At 50.8% G+C, this 18,109-nt stretch overlaps 1 protein-coding gene across 1 annotated transcript in view; it reads left to right on the top strand.

Moving 5' to 3' along the window:
• Positions 1 to 18,109, top strand: part of GALNT18 (polypeptide N-acetylgalactosaminyltransferase 18) — a 182,882-nt gene that overhangs the window by 100,367 nt on the left and 64,406 nt on the right. The window contains exons 2-3 of the mRNA XM_066583549.1: positions 4,472 to 4,664; positions 13,827 to 13,993. Of these exons, the coding sequence (XP_066439646.1) occupies positions 4,472 to 4,664; positions 13,827 to 13,993 (360 nt within the window). The remainder of the gene's footprint in view (positions 1 to 4,471; positions 4,665 to 13,826; positions 13,994 to 18,109) is intronic.

Here is an 18,109-nt window from a genome sequence, read left to right as displayed (position 1 = left end):
GCTCGTGGGAAGGAGGCCGCAGCAAATGTAGCACAGGTCCCTCCCTCCCAGCTACTGCCCCCCTCTGACCACCCGCAGCGCCTGCAGTGCAGACATCCCCTCTCTGCTCCCGGGGACCCCGCTAGCACCCCTCCCTGACCCCTTCTCTCTCTATATTGACTCTCCATCCAGGAGTCGATGTGTTTCCCCGTCTTCCTCCTCCTGATCTGCCCTCTAATCACATTAGGGAATTGCGCTTCGGCTCCATAATGCAAATATGCAATTTCAGTAAAAGGGTAATCGCTTCTAGATGCTCGCTGCCGCTTCGGTAATTGCTGCCGGTGCGTTTTAAAGGTGTAGCCCTATTTAGCAAGAAGCAGTTAGAGCCGGGGTGTAATGTGCGGGGGGCGCTCGGCCGTGTAATAGGCGGATTTAGTCGCTATTTATACCATGCCTCTAATCATTATACGTTTTCGGAGTCCGCAGCATCAGCGACGCCATGCGGAAATGGAACAAGACCGGGGACAGCCCTGCTGACGGCACTCCGCCATGTCTGCGCTACGTGAAACCAGCTGCACATCTCTGAAATCACTGATCATATTTCATACTCCAGTTACAGCCAAAGCTGCATTCACGATAATGGCTTCAGTTTTTGCAGCGTGCTCTGCTGTGTTGCATTGAGGGAGATGTAGCCGAACTGCAGCTTGGGGGGGCTGCATGTGGCCCCCGAAGTAAAGGCATGTTCTTTTCTCACTCAGTCCTGTGGGGTCTTTACCGTCTCCAGCTGTTGTATATGTATTAGCCTTTTATAGGCTTGTGGCCCTGGCTGAATGTGCCACGTGGCCCTGTGACGGAGCCAAGTGCCGGACTTGACACCCTCAGATTATGTTCCGTTGACAATCGTTGCACGAGGTTAGTCACGTGGAGGAGCTGCCACATTATATATTGGGATTTGTGAATGCAGCTCTGGATGTGACTGGAGTAGAAGACCCCGGCTCAGTAATGAGAGCAGCTCACCAGCATACTTAGATTTAACCTGTAAAGTGCTGATCATGAGTTCTTTCCAGCCCGGTTAATAATTGATGCGGCTCGTAGACTCCAGTAGAAGCGCGACTTACTTCAGCAGAACTCCAGGCGCGCCGGACTTGCAGCATGTGATTTTTCTGGAATCACTTCACATAAAAGTTTATTTTTTGAAAGTTTGAGTCCAGATTCTTGGGAATCAGCACAAAGCGCACTTGAAGCTGATGCATAATTAAAGGGTTCGTACAGAGCGGCCAGAACAATAGCGCTGCCTCCCTTTATTGTAGTGAGGACGCCGTGCCTTTAAGAGAACAGTCAGCAGTCGGATCAGCTGAGGTGAGCACTATGAAAGATTCATTAGGGTGATCTGTTGGCGGTGCGAGGAGGTGTCGCCACGGATCAGGGGGTCCCGCCTCATTACTGGGCTATTAGCCTGGAAGCCTGCAGAGGCTGGGTCATGCTGGGACTTGTGGTTTCCCATTCTTCCTCATTCTCCAGTTTGATGGGGTGAGGGGTATATTCATACCTTGGGGGCACGTCGCCGGTTTTGGACCAATTTTCTGGCATCGCAGCAAGAAATGTAACGTGACCGCGTTGTGTGAATCAGCCCTAACAGGATTAGATTGTGAGCTCCTGGGGTCAGGGATGATGGGAGTGATACATTGTGTGAGGAGGTTAGATTGTGAGCTCCTGGGGTCAGGAATGAATGAAGTGATGCATTCTGTGATGAGGTTAGATTGTGAGCTCTTGGTTGGGGATGATGGGAGTGATACATTGTCGTAGGAGGTTAGATTGTGAGCCCCTGGGGTCAGGGATGATGGGAGTGATACATTGTGTGAGGAGGTTAGATTGTGAGCTCTTGGGGTCAGGGATGAATGAAGTGATGCATTCTGTGAGGAGGTTAGATTGTGATCTCCTCGGGTCCGGGATGATGGAAGTGATATATTGTGTCAAAAGGTTAGATTGTGAGCTTCTGGGGTCAGGGATGATAGGAGTGATACATTGTGTGAGGTTTGATTTGAGCTCCTGGGGTCTCATAGAATGGTAGAGTTAGAAGGAACCTCCAGGGTCATCGGGTCCAACCCCCTGCTCAGTGCAGGATCACTAAATCATCCTAGACAGATGTCTGCCCAGTCTTTGTTTGAACACTTCCATTGAAGTAGAACTCCCCACCTCCTGTGGTAACCTGTTCCACTCATTGATCCCATCACTGTCTAATATCTAATCTGTGTCTCCTCCCTTTCAGTTTCATCCCATTGCTTCTAGTCTTTCCTTGTGCAAATGAGAATAGGGCTGATCCCTCTGCACTGTGACAGCCCTTCAGATATTTGTAGACCGCTATTAAGTCTCCTCTCAGCCTAAACATTCCCAGATCCTTTAACTGTTCCTCACAGGACATGATTTGCAGACCGCTCACCATCTTGGTAACTCTTCTCTGAACTTGCTCCAGTTTGTCTATATCTTTTTTAAATCGGGGTGCCCAGAACTGGACCCAGTATTCCAGATGAGGTCTGACTAAGGAACAGTAGAGGGGATAATGACCTCACGTGATCTAGACTCTATGCTTCTCTTAATACATCCCAGAATTGTGTTTGCCTTTTTGGCTGCTGCATCACATTGTTGACTCATGTTCAGTCTATGATCTATTAGTATACCCAAGTCTTTTTCACATGTGCTGCTGCTTAGCCCAACTCATCCCATTCTGTATGCGCTTTCTTCATTTGTCTTGCCCAGATGTAGGACTTTGCATTTCTCCTTGTTAAATACCACTCTGTTAGTCGTCACCCACTGTTCAAGCTCTCTTCCCTAGTGTTAGCTATCCCTCCTAGCTTTGTGTTGTCGGCAAATTTGATCAGCTTCCTATCAATTCCCTCCTCCAGATCATTTATAAAAGTGTTGAACACCACTGGGCCCAGGACAGAGCCTTGTGGTTCCCCACTTGACACATTCTTCCAATTGGATGTGCAGCCTTTTAGTTGAGTACGATCACTCAGCCAGTTTTGAATCCACCTAACAGTTGAGTTGTCAATCCCAGATATGGTCATTTCTTCAATAAGTATATGAGATACATTGTCAAATGCTTTACTAAAGTCAAGATATACTATATCCACCGCATTTCCCTGATCAACGCAGTCGGTGATTCTGTCATAGAAGGAAATTAAATTTGTCTGGCATGACTTGTTTGTTACAAACCCATGGAGGCTCTGGTTAATTACTCCATTCTCATCCAGGTACTTGCATACATGCTGTTTAATAATTTTGTTTAAAGATCTTTCCCGTTATAGAGGTCAGGCTCACAGGCCTGTAGTTTCCTGTATCCACCTTTTCTTTTTTGACGATAGGGACAACATTTGCCCTTTTCCAATCTTCTGGGACTTCTCCTGTTCTCTGGGAATTTTTTAAAGATGATGGCGAGTGGTTCAGCAATTACCTCTGTTGCTTCCTTTAGTATCCTAGGATGTAATTCATCTGACCTTGAGACTTGAATTAATTTAAGGCCTCATGTCCACGGGGAAAATCAGATCCGCTGCAGATTCTCCATGTAGAATCTGCAGCGGGTCCCTCCTGCCCCACGGACATGAGCGCTGAAAATAAGAATTTAAAAGCATTTACCCATCCGGAGCGGGCGGGGAAAGCCTTCTCTTCCTCACGGCCGGATCTTCTTTTCCGGCCGGCGGATGAATTCGTCACGCCGGCGGCACGTCGGCGACATGCCGCGCGCATGCGCCGGGCACATCTGCCGAGCCGAAGCAAGAAAGATCCGGCCGGGAGGAAGAGAAGGCTTTCCCCGCCCGCTCCGGTTGAGTAATTCTTTTAAATTCCTATTTTAGGTCTCCCGCGGATCCGGACGGCTTCCATAGGCTTTAATAGAAGCCTGCGGGAGCCGTCCCCGCGGGAGACCCGCATGAAAATGGAGCATGGTCCGGATTTTTTCATGCTCCATTTTTTTAAAATCCCTTTTATTGACCATCCGCGGGTATTTATCTACCCCGCGGGTGGTCAATGCATCCCTATGGGGTGCAGATCCGCGCGCGGGAGAAGAGTTAAAATCCACTGCGGATTTTAATTCTTATTTTGCCCGTGGACATGAGGCCTTAGTTAACTAAGTTTTCCTTCACCTCTCTGCTTATAGATAGCCTGCATGCTTTTATTCCCCCAATAGCACAGGGATGATAGGAGTGATGCACTCTGAGGAGGGTAATAGTGAGCTCCTGGGGTCAGGGATAATGGTAGTGTTAGGGAGATTAGATTTTGAGCTCTTGGAGCAGGAGCTGATGTGAATGACTACATCCTCTGTGTATTTCTGTGGAATATCCTGACACTAATAATGGTCTTAATGAACCACCTTCTTGTCTTCATCTGCTCAGCTATCAGAGGTAGTGACATAACATTCACTGCTGCAGTCTAATATTAGAGTGTTACATTTTATCCCTTACTACTTTTACTACTTCTACTTCTTTTTTTACAGAAACCCCGCAGAAAGCTGAGGAAGCGGCCGTGGAGCCCTTCACGGACTCGTCGCTGTTCGCACATTGGGGTCAGGATCTTAGCCCGGAGCAGAGGAGGATCGCCCTCAAGCAGTTCCAGTATTACGGCTATAATGCCTATCTGAGCGACCGCTTACCGCTGGACAGACCCCTTCCCGACCTGCGACCCGCTGGGTGAGTGGCTCTATGCAGGTTGTTATGTGGTGTGAAGACTGGAGGACCTGGAATGACATGACTGAATCCTGGAATGTGGGCAGAACGAACAGGAGGAAAACCTCCATCCTTTACACTGCAGGCTGCAGTCTGAGGCCTGAAAACATAGCTAAGATAGTGCTATTCATGAATGAATAGCTAAGGACTATCTGTAATTGGCTGAGCGCTCAGCCAATAGCTAAGCACTAGCTGCTATTGGCTGAGCCCTCAGCCAATCAGCACAGCCCTTTCAGGAGTCGGGGATTTTTAAATCCCCGCCTGCTGAAAGTGCTAGAGAGATGCTGCAATCCCTGTAAGTACCGGCCATTCCTGATCGTGGGTGCTGCGTACACTCGGCGCCCGGCTCCTGGGGTCCCTGCGGCCTCACGTTGATGTCTCCACATGAGATTAATTAGAGTGAAGCGCAGACTTTTCCATATTTTGACCCTTTCCTTTATTCTTGAGGAAACGTTGTCACTTAAATGATGTCTTCCAGGGAACGGCCTCCTCCTCATTATCTGCATTTTACCTGCCGGCTGCTTCTTCCTCGCTGCGCAGCACATTCCTCCATGATGAGCCGCCTGTCACTCTGCGGCACTCACTCACTTTGATTTAGGTTTATGGCACAGAAATGCTTAGGAAGGGGAAATGAGGTTTAATGCAGGGCGCCGCTGCTCCCCCTCCCCCCAGCTGCCGTATGCAGAAAACAGCGACGCTAACTCCATCATCACTGGATTGATAGTGAGTCCACTTTATCCTTTCATCCGTACTCCAATCACACCTAGAGCTGCATCCATAATTCTGGAGATCTGCTCAATCTCACTGCTGCCCCCTACTGGTTCGTTCTGTGTGGCTTGTTGCTGATTCGCATATCGGTAGACGTAGTGATCACATCCGGCGCAGTTCACACTGCGGGGTCCGCTGCAGAGTTTCCATGTAGATTCCGCCTTTGGTATGGCGGCATTAATCTGCAGCTAAGCCACAAGTTTCTACCGCGTATTTTGCCGCGGATTGTCCCGTGGATTTGGCCAGGTCTGTGTGGAATTCAGACGCGTTTCCGAGCAGATTGCCGCCAAGAACTGACCAATCACGACTTCGTGCAGAAATCCTCGGATCTTGCTCATTAATGGAGTTAGATACCTGAGCATTTGCGCTAATAACCGCGGACGCCTGCCATGTGAGCGTAGCCGCGATGGGCTAAATCCGTGCGTGGAAACGAGTCTCACATTGACAGGGCCGCTCAGCATGCAGAGTAGTCACGGAGCTCTATCGCAGCTTGAGAGGCGGAGTCAACACGGAAAATACCACAATCAGCGAGTGCCGTAAGACCGTAGATACCGGCGAGGGCGACGCAAGTACAATGCTGTTTATAAGATGGCCATTGCAAAAAATTGGAAGTTTCCTGCGAGATCAGCAGCTCAGCAGGCAGTATCACACATGATGGGATTAGATACACGGGTCAGCAGGCAGTATCACACATGATGGGATTAGATACACGGGTCAGCAGGCAGTATCACACATGATGGGATTAGATACACGGGTCAGCAGACAGTATCACACATGATGGGATTAGATACCTGTCTTAGTAGACAGTATCACACATGATGGGATTAGATACCTGTGTTAGTAGACAGTATCACACATGATAGGATTAGATACCTGGCTCAGTAGACAGTATCACACATGGTAGGATTAGATACACAGCTCATTGGACAGTATCACACGTGGTGGAATTGGATACAGCAGCTCAACGGACAGTATCACACATGATGGGATTAGATACCTGTTTTAGTAGACAGTATCACACATGATGGGATTAGATACCTGTGTTAGTAGACAGTATCACACATGATAGGATTAGATAGCTGGCTCAGTAGACAGTATCACACATGGTAGGATTAGATACACAGCTCATCGGACAGTATCACACATGGTGGAATTGGATACAGCAGCCCAATAGACAGTATCACACATGATGGGATTAGATACAGCAGCTCAGCAGACCGTATCACACATGGTAGGATTAGATACAGCAGCTCAGCAGACAGTATCACACATGATGGGATTAGATAAACGGCTCAGTACACAGTATCACACATGGTAGGATTAGATACACAGCTCATCGGACAGTATCACACATGGTAGGATTAGATACACCACTCAGCAGACAGTATCGCACACGGTAGGATTAGATACACAGCTCAGCAGACCATTTGTGGTAAATGGCGTCCGTTCCTTCCCCTCGCAGCGCACTCCATGCCGTGTGACTACGTCCTTCGGTCCTCGCTGGCGGATTCTCCCGCTCGGCTCACTTTTTAGTTTTGCTCTGCGAACTTCGCCAACCTTTGTTCTGGAAGCTTCCGCGTTGTTGTTCTCTGGGTGATAATGCGGCATCTCCATCCCGCCGCCCCTTAAGGTGATCCGCGCTTGTAAATACGCCCTTTGTTCCTTGAACCTAAACCATGAGTGTTTTCCCGTACATACTGGGGCTGACAGAGCTGTGGTGGCCGTTGTCATGGTTACTAACACTTTTGCGCCGACATTCTTCTCAAGGTTGTTTTTCGATTTTTCCAAAGTGAACAATGCTTTTGTTCCGTGTTCTTTTCACATGTCGCTGAGGGGCGGGTGTGCCGGGGACCTCGCGCATTAGTGCCTGTCACTCCCGACCCCGGGGGACAGCCGCCATTAATCTGCAAACGTAAATATTTGCGGCAAATACATTTCGCTGGAGATTCTGTAACGGTACAAAGTACCAAATGCTGAGCTGTGGCCGGATATGTGCGGCTCCGCGGGCACCAGACGAGGGCGCTGCTTATTCCGTGTGTATTCATACAACTATGGCGCTCAGCGGGCGAGAAATGTCTCATGTGAGACCGCACGTCCGCACGCTCTACTTACAAGGGAGACTAGCGTAGAACGTACTGCACCCGTGTAAGTGCGCCCGCCGCAAGTAATGCGTTGTATCTGCGGGCGAGTTTTGTGCATCTTGTAACGCGCAAATCTCACTTTTTCTCGCCCCTTTTTGAATGCCCCCTCAGGGGTTGTTGAAGCACAGACTTCTATCCCTCACTGCGGGCTCACACGGGCGGACCGGATCCCGCATGATGGAGGCCGCAGCAGATTCTGGCTGTCAAGTCGCCTGGCGACCCTGCGTACCTGAATTTGCTGTATTGCGTAAGACCGCGGCGGCTGTCATACGCAGTGCAGTTTACGTTTTTTTTAACCGTTTCGTATTTCCCACGCCGTCGCTTAGCGATGACTCTAGTATTCGCGGCCCATACGCAATGTTAATTGCTTATGGGCTGCAGGTCGGACGGCCTCTTCACGGAATCCACAATAAAATGGCGTATGTTGCAATTTTTTCCTCTGGTTGCGAAATTCGCGGTTCATATCACTGCGTGAGCGAAAAAGCGATTTAACTTGCTTGTCAGTGTTTGTGTTTTGTTGCGGATCCTCCGTACAAATTCTGATCGCGGATTCTGTCATTGGAATCCGTCCGTGTGAAGCCGGCCTTAGAGCGTAATCACATGAGCGAATTTTGGTCCCGTGCGTATTTTATTGACTCGTGTCGGGGGATTCAAACGTGTTTTTCATTCACGTTTTACGCGCATGGAATAAAAATCGCAGCGCGTCCGATTATGGGCCGAAGTCACCCATACAAGTCTATGGGAGCGTGCGGTGTGGATCCGCGATCAGCGGGGCCGCCTTGCATATATGTTTGGGCACGTGAATACGTCGTGATCAGTGAAGCGTACGGCTCGGCTACATAAATATACAGCATGTTTACGCGACCCGATACGCAGGCTGTATTTATACGGGCGAGCGCAGTATCCGTCCGAGAAACTCGCACGCACAAAAGACAATGGATCGATTTCCGTGTGCCATTTTTGGCTTATTTTCCCCCCTCGCCTCCATGCTGCAAGATAGAAACATCTTAGATGATATTGCCTAATATTTTCCATGGGGCAAAAAAAAAATAAAAAATCTGACAGCTTTCCGTTTTTTTTTTTTTAATTAACCCGTTGAAATCCATGGGCAATCAGGGAAAAGAGAGGTTTTATTTTTCTTTTAATTCCAAAAACTGAACAGGGAGACGGAATTACAACTGAAGGTTATAGCGCAGGCGCCACCCCCCCCCCCCCCCCCCGCCCTCCGAAGCGCACGGGTGGGCTTTATCAGCGGTTGGGCGGTAGTTCTCTGTCAGCAAAAAGTTGCAACTATTTAGATTAACTGAGTTCTGCGCAAAGTTTCAACTTTGTTCTGTGCTTCTTGCTTAACTTTTCAAAGGTGAACAGAAAAGGGGGCGGTGGGGGGGGGGGGGGTTATAGACAGATTTAACTATTCCGATTGTCAAGTTTGTCGCAGATCCTCCCCAGTAGCGGGCGGCGCAGGAAGCGACTCCACGTCTCTGGATACATTTAAAGGGGTTTCTCCAGCAAAGACCTTAATCCGTCATCCGCAGGATCGGGAATAAATGTCTGATTGCTGGGGTCCAACCGCTGAGACCCTTAGCGACCCCGAGACCGCTGCATCCAAATACCCCATGACTGCTCCGTTCACTTCAGTGGGGTGGAAGGAGCGCATCAATCCCCACCTGTCCCATAGAAGTGAATGGGGTGGGGGGCTGGCATGCACACCACTGCTACATTCACATGGAGTATTAGGGTGGGCTGGACTCTGGATTGCTGGGGGTCTCAGCAGTCGGGCCCCCAGCGATCACACTGTCTTGCGGCCTACAATTCTCTCTTGGACCCTGTAGGGACCCCTACCGATGACATAACTGGGAGGATGGAGCCCTCTTTGATGGACCCCGCAGTCCGTGCCGCTGATCTCCGCTGTTGGAGGAAGTTGGGCCGTACGTGGAAAAAGAAAGTTTCCCTTATTGCCTTCCTACATTACCAGTGCTGGAGTTCACGCCTGCAGCAAGTTTGTATCGGTATCCCCATGACTACACTTCCTGTCAGCACTTTTTGTCATGGAGACAGATGTTGTTTTGTCCCCCGGCCCGCGCCGCCCTCCATAAACACCGCCAGTCTTCACTGTTATTTCATAATTCATCACTTTCCATAAAGACAAATACGACTTTGAAAGGCAGAGCGACGACGAAGGCGCGTAACAAGCGGCATCCATGAAACGCTGCTCACGGATGAACAATGGAGCCGGTCGAGCCTCGGAGGCGCAGAGCGAGCGAGATCAGACGGAGGGAAAGGCATAAATATTAATAACCAGCTGGGAAGTAGTGACAGATGTGTCTCCGGCAGGACGGCGACTGATAATGCCATCCCAGCGCGGCCCGTGTGCTCCCCGCCGTTCATGGATACAGCACTCTACCGCTGAGATACTCTGTGCTGCTGGGGACCCTGTGCCTATCACTGTGTAAGGGCCCATAGGGGGATACAGCAGAGAGTAGGGGGAACTTAGTGGGGTACAATGGGGGAGGGGGTTCAAAGTGACAATACGGCAGTAGGGGGGATCATAGTGCGGCACAGTGATAGAGGGGCTCCATAGTCGGGTGTGTTTGTAGAAGGGCTCATACTGGGGTCAGGTGGTAAAGGGGCCCATAGAGCGGCTCATAATGGGTTACGTCAAATAGAAGGGCCTAATAGTGGGGTGCGGCAGTAGAGGGGATTATAGAGGGACTCCTAATGGGTTACACTGATAGAGGTCATAGTTGGGTAAGGAGGTAGAGGGGTAGGGAGCGCATTGGGTGGTTACGGCAGTAGAGGGGCTCATAGTGGGGTACAAAGATAGAAGAATGATAGTGGGAGTACAGTGATAGAAGGGTAGAGGGCTCAGTCGGATGCAATAGTAGGGGGCTCATGGTGGGGAGCGGTAGTAGGGGGCTCATGGTGGGGAGCGGTAGTAGGGGGCTCATGGTGGGGAGCGGTAGTAGGGGGCTCATGGTGGGGAGCGGTAGTAGGGGGCTCATGGTGGGGAGTGGTAGTGGGGGGGGCTCATAGGGTGCGCTGTGCTAGTGGGGGGGCTCTTAGTGGGGGGGCTCTTAATGCGGTGCTGTAGTAGGGGGCTCAGGTCCCTCTATATCTCTGTAGAATGCTCGACCATAACATGAGCCATAAAGCGACTGTCTCATTTAGTCGGGAGTGCAGCCAATGCAGTGGAAGTACTGCAGGCGGCCATTGATGCATCGAGTCCACCAAGACCGGAGCCAGATCTGCTCAGAGTTCAGGTTTATAGAATGTGACCCCCCCCCCCCCCCCCGATGTCCATATTCCCTCTTGTTACAGATGGACGGGGTGGTCTCCATAACCCTCCTTGAGGTCTCTGCTCTGCGCTCCTGGATTCCTCTGCGCTGCTGTGGGTAGTTGATGTCCGCCCGTCCCTGATCTTCGCTGATCACGTCTTCAGCTCTAAATGAAGTTGGGTTTTGTTTGTGTAGCAGACGGTACGGCTCTCTGGATGCGGCGCACGTCGCGTCACTTAAACAGCCCCCAGCTCATAATCCTATTTCGGCGCACCTGCACGCTATACGGAGCCGCGGGAGCCGAGGGGCTGGAAGCACCTGCTCCATCTACAGTCAGGAGTTCTGGCAATGGGCGCCGAAAAAACTAGCGATACAACTCAGAGGTCTGCAGTCACCTGGTAGCATCGGAGGAAGCGCGGACTCGCATGTAATACGCGGTGAACGGACATTGGTTGTCATTGATCCATTTACACTTGCGTATATTTATTGCGTATAATACGCGCTTAAAACATAACGCAGCGTGTTCTATTTTACCGCGTATTCCGCTAATACAGGGTACAGGGCTGTACAAACGCAATTACAGCGCGTGAGATCCGCTGTCATGCACAGGCTTACGCCATCACAATGGCGGTGATCGCAGCGCCACACGCCAGTGAAATGGAACAGGCGGACATCGATGCGCTCGGCAATCTCCCTGCGTCCCATAGAAGTGAACGGTGGTCACCCATGTACTCCGCCATTCACCTGGAGTGCAGTCCCCAGGATCACTGGGGGTCTCGGCCATTGTCCACCATGTGAACATCCCCTCAGCTCTCCAGTCAATGGGAAACTACAAGTACCTGCTTGCCAAAAAAAAAAAGTTTGCAGAAACTTCCGGACTAGTTTACATCAGTGTTCCCAGCTCAGGGACGGGTCAGGTTGTCAGGATCTCCTCAGTGTTACACAGGTGATGTGATTATTGTCAGTCCTCAGACATTGCCCCGGGGGTCTATAGGATGACCTGTTCGGGGTCCCTGAGGACTGGAGTTGGGAAACGCTGGTTTACATACAGCCGCTGCCGATACACGCAGGGGAGACGGATTCTCGGTCCCAGACTGTCCTGTGACAAACCACCTGCTGCGTGTGAGTAGTCACCCGAGAGCCGCAGCGGCTATAGGACGCTGAAATACTCTGTGCTGCGGGGAGACCCTTCTGTACATTACAGGGGGGTGCGAGGCGCAGAGAATCCCTCCTCTGCGTGAGGCCTAGATGGGAAGGCATGTAACGTGTTATGTGTCATCTGATTGTAGGACACGCTATGATTTCCCGGAGGCAGCAGTGACCCCCCTTATCCGTGGAGGGCCTGCGGTGCCCCCTGTATGTGGTATATCTGACTCTCTGCAAATCTTCCTACTCCCCCAGACTTCGGCCCGCTGCGTTCTTTTTTATCCCTTAGGGAATAATGAGCGATTATTGAACATAATCGCCCCCCAATTTTTTGATCTCGCACTATTGATTGGAAGGGAAGGTCACACTGGTAGATGAACCCATTGCAGCCAATCCCAACTGGCCGGCGCTCTCCTGTGTGAATGCACCCTTCTGTACAGACGGAGCGGTTCAGCGGTGGTTAAACACGCGGTTTTACTACATTTTGCAATGTGGTTGCGTTCAAAACCGCAACTGCGTAAAAACAAAATCGAGCTGCAGCGGCGCCGCATGCGCTTTATTCTAATGTGCCTCCTGCTGCTTTTTAGCTCCGTCCAACTACTTAAGATTAAGGGAGAACCAGCCAAAGTGCCGGAATGAGGACACGGTACGTAAATGCGTTCGTTCACACATAGCAGATTGTTGTGGAGTTTGGCGCGGTTGTGTACATTGATCCACAGCAGATTTCACCGTCTTGGTCGCAGTGCAGATATTGGCGCTATTTTGTTGCTTTTTTTTCAGCAGCAGAATATCCGCATCTATTTGTGAATGCGCTGCGAAAACTGCGCTAACGTGTGCCGCGGTCTTCAACTCAGTTACAGCATTTACTATGGCTGCATTGGAGATTGCAGGGAATTGCATCAAGAGCCATGCTCAGTCTTTGGCGCGGCCCTTTCACTGCATCATGCGATTACAGCCGGGCGGGATATTAACGCCAGCAACTTGTTTTCACCCAATTTTCGAACTGAAAAAAACCCAGAAATAAAGCGGATTGTCGTAAGCGGTTTTATTCACGCGGGCAACTTAAATCGAAAAAACGGTCCAAGCAGAAAAAATAGCGGCGCGGCGTGTCAAATTATCAGACAAGAGTCACATAAAATAAATCCCGCTTGTTTGATGCGATTCCAATAATGTTTGATCGCATGCGAACATAAAAACGCGCTCCGAAGCTTCGGTTTTATCATTTCACCCATTCTGTGTTTTTTGTGTTTCACACATATGAAAATCAGGTGCAAAGCGGATGAAAATTACGGGGGAAAAACGCGAAAAAAAATTTCTTAAAAATCAAAATGACAAAAAAGTCCGTATTTACACGACCGGTACGGATGGAACGCCGGCGGGAAAAAACGGATTGATGTCAACGCATTCATTTACATAAGCGAATTGTTGTTTTTTTGCTTGCACCAATACTGCGAGATGGAATAATTGCTCCGTATCTTTATTTTTTTTTCCAATATTGTCCATTTTTTATGGGAGCAATAAAAAAAAAATTGCATCACATACAGATATTTTAAAAATATAAACCATTTCCTGTGATTTTTTTTTTTTTTTCCTGCTCGTGATGTTCGCTTGCGCAGCGATGGAAGGAGTTTTTCTTGCAAAACGCACTGCACTTGCAGGAAAAATTGCAGGCTTGTGAGTGCCTCAGGGGTTTCTGTTCCAGGTCTGCAGCGCCTCTGCTGTGGTGTCCCCATGACAACACTGCTTGTTATCCTTGCATTATACGATTGCTAACGCTGTTATTGTTTTCCCCGCAGATGCAAGAACCTGACGTCCCCGGAGCATCTGCCGCAGGTCAGCATCGTCTTCATATTCGTCAACGAGGCGCTGTCCGTCATCCTGAGGTCCATCCATTCTGCCATTGACAGGACGCCCGCGGAGCTCCTCAAGGAGATCATCCTAGTGGACGACAACAGCAGTAACGGTGGGTGACCGTCCGCCTTGTCGTAGGGCTAGGGGGCCTGTCCGGGAGTCCTGGGGGTCCGCTCCCTGCAGGAGGGCTCTCTGGGCTAGTCTTGTGCAGCTCTATGTGGCTTCCGTATTCGGTCAGCGTGTCCGTTTTTCTCTGCACGGTCCGTCTCAGGATGTGAATAAACCCGACATTCAGTCTCTCTCTTTCACGTACGACATCCGTGCTCCGTTTTTTATTTCTCTCCCCACTGACTGACTTCAATAGGCGTATCTAGTCTATACATGGATAAGTGTAGTGCTGAGCCGTCTCATGTGGGCCGTGTAGTGTGTGTTACCAGAGTCATATGGGTCCGTGTCTAGTGGTCTGACTCACGGATGAAGAAGAATGCCAGTGTGCTGGAGGCCTCATATGGATGCTGAGGGTTTCTGGCATGATGACGTCGGTGGCACGGAGGATAAATAAATCTTGCTTTTTGTATAGCGCCAACTTATTCCGCAGCGCTTTTAGGTAACTCATTTTACCAACCTCAGGAGGATGGCAGGCTGAGTCAACCTGAACCATGTGGGGATTGAACCCGCAACCTTCAGGTCGTGAGCGGGAGCTTAGGACTGCATTTCAGCTGCCTTAACATTCACAAGGACATCAGGGATGTTGGTGCTGATGATGTCCATGATGATGTCAATATTGGTGATGACTTTGGTGCTGATGACGATGATGTCACTGCTGATGATGACATAAATAATGATGGTGATGACATCCGTAATTATGACATTGTGCTGAAGATGACGTCCATAATGATGATGATGGTGCTGATGATGACGAGGATAATGATATTGGTAATGTCGGTGCTGATGATGTTGCCAGAGATTTCATTTTCCTTGGCCGGCAGCTTTAATTTGGTGGCGCAGGAAGGAGGCGCATGCGATAAGGGACAGATGTGTCTCTGGGTTGATTTCTGTCGGTCTCTCGTCCAATGAGCTCACACTCTAATACCATAGAAGGCTGATAACTCCACACAGATGTTGTCACTCCTCAGATTCACACATTACTAACATCTTTAAATATAAATAGTTTCCATTCACTGTCAGCAAGCAGAGGCAGAAAACCTGCCCTTTCCTTGTCTTATTCTCTGTGCTGTGCATCCACTGGAGTGGGGAGGACAGGCCTCTAGATGTAAGAAATACAGGTTTCCATTCACCCCTAGCAAGCAGAGATCTTGAAAATGGTGGTGATTTATAAAGTTGCATCTTCCATAAGCGTTAAGCCTATTACATTACTCTCCTCCCTGTAGGGCCAATGCCAATCTTCTGATGCTTTGCTCTTATTAAGGGGCCCCTGCTGGTGGGATCTGGGCCCTTCTTCACACAAGACGCCACCTGGCACCGCCCGCCATCTCCTCGCGTCGCCCGTACTTGGCGTCTCGTCTCCTGCTGTGATTCTTGTCTTCCATCTGAGGCCATGATTGAGAAGTTAATTAAATTATCAATCAGGGCCGGGAGCCGCCTGCAGGTGCAGCGCTCATATGAAGCGGAATGTGATGGATTTATGGGATTGCGTTCCTCGGTGGGGAAGATCATCTCACAGGCGCTGCTGAGGTTTAACTCTGTCATTGCCAGAGCTCCTCGGCAGTGACTACATCCAGATCTCGCACACCTAGAGGTTCACCTGCGTATAATGTACCGGTCTCCGTAATACTGCAGAGCTCTATTCACAGCGCTTCAGTCTTCAGAGCTGAAATCTTCCAGCAGGCCCTGCTTGTTCAGTGTCTGCACAGAGCTGCCTACTATGATTTGCATTCTGGGAAGTGTCACCGTCACAACAGACTCATTAATCTGTCATACAGTGAGAAAAAACGAAACCGCCACCGCGCATTTTAGGAGCTTGGAGAGGACAAAGTGGGCCAGTGTTATAGGATGCCATTATGCTATCAGGACGCGTCTCGAGCCTGCAGCCACTATTGTCGCTCGCAGCAAACACCTGGCTGCTACACAAGTCCGTACACGAATATCCATCTCTGCCCTCGTGGGGATGTTGTGATGTCGGAGCCGGTTGGCTGGTTATTTTCTGGAATCTCTGTGTCGGTCTCCCCTAAATAATGCAGCTGAGGGCGGCCGTCGTCGGGGGGATCATTAGCACATTGCTGAGTCTGAGGGTCTCTGCTCACACTGCGCCCTCTGTGCGTCCTGCACCCTCCCCTCTTCCTGCACCCTCCCCTCTTCCTGCACCCTCCCCTCTTCCTGCACCCTCCCCTCTTCCTGCACCCTCCCCTCTTCCTGCACCCTCCCCTCTTCCTGCACCCTCCCCTCTTCCTGCACCCTCCCCTCTTCTTGCACGCTCACCTTTTGTAGCTTCCACCCAGTTTGTTTCCTCCGTCCTTTTTGCACCTTCCCTCTTCTTCTTACGGCCCCCTGGAATATGCTTGAGTCTATGAATTATTCTACACCCTTTCCTCTGTGACGTCCATGCTACTTGTGCTCTTCCCCCTTCCTGCTCTCTCCACCATACTGGTGACTTCTATCCTTCCTACACCTTCCACTCTTCCTGCGCCTCTCCCCATCTTGTGTTCTTTCTTCATGCCCTCCATACCCTACTTGGGCCCTTCCCTCTTTCTTCCTGCACCCTTCCTTTCCTCTTTCTTCTTTCTTTCTGCCCCCCTTTCCCCTCTTGACCCCTTTTGCCCCCCCCCCTTTCCCCTCTTGGCCCCCCCTTTCACCAGTAGGCCTCCCCTGACCCCTCTCCACCCTAATTGTTCCCTTCTTCCCTTCACCATGCACCCTTCCCACACCTTCAGGCTTGTTGCCCGCTCTCTTCTTCCCTGCGCCATGCACCCTTCCCACACCTTCAGGCTTGTTGCCCGCTCTCTTCTTCCCTGCGCCATGCACCCTTCCCACACCTTCAGGCTTGTTGCCCGCTCTCTTCTTCCCTGCGCCATGCACCCTTCCCACACCTTCAGGCTTGTTGCCCGCTCTCTTCTTCCCTGCGCCATGCACCCTTCCCACACCTTCAGGCTTGTTGCCCGCTCTCTTCTTCCCTGCGCCATGCACCCTTCCCACACCTTCAGGCTTGTTGCCCGCTCTCTTCTTCCCTTCGCCATGCACCCTTCCCACACCTTCAGGCTTGTTGCCTGCTCTCTTCTTCCCTGCGCCATGCACCCTTCCCACACCTTCAGGCTTGTTGCCCGCTCTCTTCTTCCCTTCGCCATGCACCCTTCCCACACCTTCAGGCTTGTTGCCCGCTCTCTTCTTCCCTGCGCCATGCACCCTTCCCACACCTTCAGGCTTGTTGCCCGCTCTCTTCTTCCTGCGCCATGCACCCTTCCCACACCTTCAGGCTTGTTGCCTGCTCTCTTCTTCCCTGCGCCATGCACCCTTCCCACACCTTCAGGCTTGTTGCCCGCTCTCTTCTTCCCTGCGCCATGCACCCTTCCCACACCTTCAGGCTTGTTGCCTGCTCTCTTCTTCCCTGCGCCATGCACCCTTCCCACACCTTCAGGCTTGTTGCCCGCTCTCTTCTTCCCTTCGCCATGCACCCTTCCCACACCTTCAGGCTTGTTGCCCGCTCTCTTCTTCCCTGCGCCATGCACCCTTCCCACACCTTCAGGCTTGTTGCCCGCTCTCTTCTTCCTGCGCCATGTTGCTCTGATTACAGGCGTGGTCATTTATGTAAGACCTTGAGGACGCCCTCAGCCCGTCCCGCCCGCGGTGGTGGATACACGTGGTTCGTGCGGTGACCTCTGGGGCCGATAGTGACGAGTTGGCTTGTAATTTCACTGGACGTTGTTCTCCGCTTATAGGAAGCGAGACGGTTATCCGATAAAAGGCGAATCAGCGGTTTCCCGTTTCCTCCATAAGCGCCTGGACCGCTGTGCGCTCAGCTTTAGAAGTGAAGGATTTAATGTTGCTGCTCGGTGCAAGAACCTCGCGTATTTATGACCCCACTTACAGCGGGCGCAGGCGGTATGGCAAAATTTACTGCGCAGAATGCTCGGAGCGGCGCATGTTCCCATCTGATGCGTGGAGGGAGCGCCAGATGTGCGAGCCTTGTGTCGTGTCAGATTTAAGCTGGCGCACACTTTATATACTGCGGCATATGGAACGCGGGTCAAGTCAATACGCCACATTGTTTCTA

The sequence above is a fragment of the Eleutherodactylus coqui genome, chromosome 11 (assembly GCF_035609145.1).
Source record: "Eleutherodactylus coqui strain aEleCoq1 chromosome 11, aEleCoq1.hap1, whole genome shotgun sequence".
In the NCBI taxonomy this organism is placed as follows: domain Eukaryota; kingdom Metazoa; phylum Chordata; class Amphibia; order Anura; family Eleutherodactylidae; genus Eleutherodactylus; species Eleutherodactylus coqui.
Note: the sequence above shows the minus strand (reverse complement) of the source record. Positions and strands in the feature narration are given on the sequence as shown.